General features: G+C 54.8%; 1 protein-coding gene across 1 annotated transcript; it reads left to right on the plus strand.

The window, feature by feature from the left end:
- Positions 1-1,078: 1,078 nt before the first annotated feature.
- On the plus strand, positions 1,079-1,558 carry LOC123431431 (ethylene-responsive transcription factor ERF084-like). Its single transcript, XM_045115208.1, has one exon. The coding sequence runs from the start codon at positions 1,079-1,081 to the stop codon at positions 1,556-1,558; it is 480 nt and encodes a 159-aa protein (XP_044971143.1).
- Positions 1,559-1,856: the final 298 nt, after the last annotated feature.

Genomic DNA, 1,856 nt, shown 5'->3' on the forward strand with positions numbered 1-1,856 from the left:
CACCAAGCTGGAGTATGGAGTATTAAAACTCTTTACGTGAACATACAAAATAAATGTTCCAAAATATTAGTATTTCATATGTAATATATAGTTCATTTTAGAATTATATAATGGTGCATACTACATACTACTATAGTATGGAGTATATTCTCAAACTTTCACATGGAGTATGTGTATGTGCATATATAATTGTTTTTCACATAGAGTATGGTGTATATCTTTATCAAGTGGATATAGTTTTTTTAGTACATAGTACTCCCTCCGTAAACTAATATAAAAGCGTTTGAATCACTAGTTTAGTGATCTAAACACTCTTATATTAGTTTAGACAGGGAGTATGTTGTATCTTGTATGAAATGTCAAATAAAATTTTTGTAGGTCTTTAGAGCATCTCCAATAGATGGTCCAAATATAAAAGTAACTAACTTTTGGACCGTCTCAGGCCAAAACCGCAGCTCCAACAAACGGTCCATATGTAAAAAAATTGGACCGCGGCCTCCTCGTGATGTAAAATACAACACTTCGTGGTGCAAATTTACATCACGAGATGCATCTGGTCCAAAACGAGCCGCCGCCCGCGAACGCCTAATCGCCACTTCATTTCCTTTCCCGTCCGCCCGCTCACGACCTCCCGCCCGTCCGTCGCCGCCCCGCCGCCAACCCGCCGCACGCCGCCCGCATCAGATCCGGGCACGCCCCGCCCCCGCCGCTGTTTCCACGCCGCCCCGCCGCTGTTTCCATGCCGCCCCACCGCCCGCCCGCCGCGGATCCAAACGCGGCCACAGCGCACACCGCCGCCCCGTGCGTCGCCGCCCCGTCCGCCCCGCCCCGTCCGTCCGCCGCAACTCCGCCCGGCCCCGGCCCGCCCGCCGTAGCTCTGACCCGCCCCGTGCGTCCCCGCCCAGCCCGCCCCGCAGCGTCCGCCGCCCCTTAGCTCCGCCCCGCCCGGCTCCGTCCGCCACCGCCCCACAGCTCCGCCCCGCCCGTCTCCATCCGCCACCGCCCCACAGCTCCGCCCCGCCCGGCTCCGTCCGCCACCGCTCCGGCTGCACACCGTCGCCGCTCTCACCGCGCTCCGATGGCGCCGAAGAAGACGCCGAAGGGCAAGTCGGGCTTCTTCGACGTGAGGCAGAAGCCCTCCGGTAACTGGGGAGTGGAGTTCTCCGATGTCGGGAGGCGTTGGTGGATCGACACGTACCCCTGCGCCCACGAGGCTGCGCGTGCCTACGACGTGGCGGTGTGGCATGCCGAGAGGCCTCGGGAGCACCTTAACTTCCCAGAGATCGAGAGTCGGGTGGAAGCGGAGATGCTTGTGCCGCAAGGCATCAAGATGAAGGAGATCACGACGAAGAAGAAGACGACGAAGAAGCCATTGGTTGTCGTCAATGCCGGCGAGACCGACGAGGAGGTGATGGCGAGGTTTGCTAGGGAGCATCCGGATTACGTCCAGGCCGAGCTGGAGCACTACTGGAAGTGTGAGGCGGAGCAGAAGAAGAAGGAGGACGAGGCCGGTCCCTCGATGGTGATCCCCATCGAGTCCTCTTCTGAGGAGGACTGAGCAGACTTCTCGGTGGAGGAGGAGGTGGAGGGGTGCGATGACCCGGAGAAGGAGGAGTTCTGGGAGCAGTTCCGCAGCTCCGACGATGAGGAGTAGTTTATCTAGTAGTTTGAAGTAGTAGCTGAAGTTCATGTATGAAACTATGTTGAATTTGATGTTTGAACTATGTTGAATGGACTAGTAGTTTGTCGTTTTAAGAAATTTTACATCTTCATTTTGGACCATCTATTGGAGTTGCTCTTTTGGACCATCAATTTGGAACATCTGTTGGAGCTGAGCTTTTTTCGGAGCTCCAAAA

The sequence above is a fragment of the Hordeum vulgare genome, chromosome 2H (genome assembly GCF_904849725.1).
Source record: "Hordeum vulgare subsp. vulgare chromosome 2H, MorexV3_pseudomolecules_assembly, whole genome shotgun sequence".
NCBI classification, from domain to species: Eukaryota; Viridiplantae; Streptophyta; class Magnoliopsida; order Poales; family Poaceae; genus Hordeum; species Hordeum vulgare.

What these genes read in the sequence shown, in the direction of transcription:
- LOC123431431 (XM_045115208.1), top strand. Translation starts at nt 1,079, where the DNA reads ATGGCGCCGAAGAAGACGCCGAAGGGCAAGTCGGGCTTCTTCGACGTG.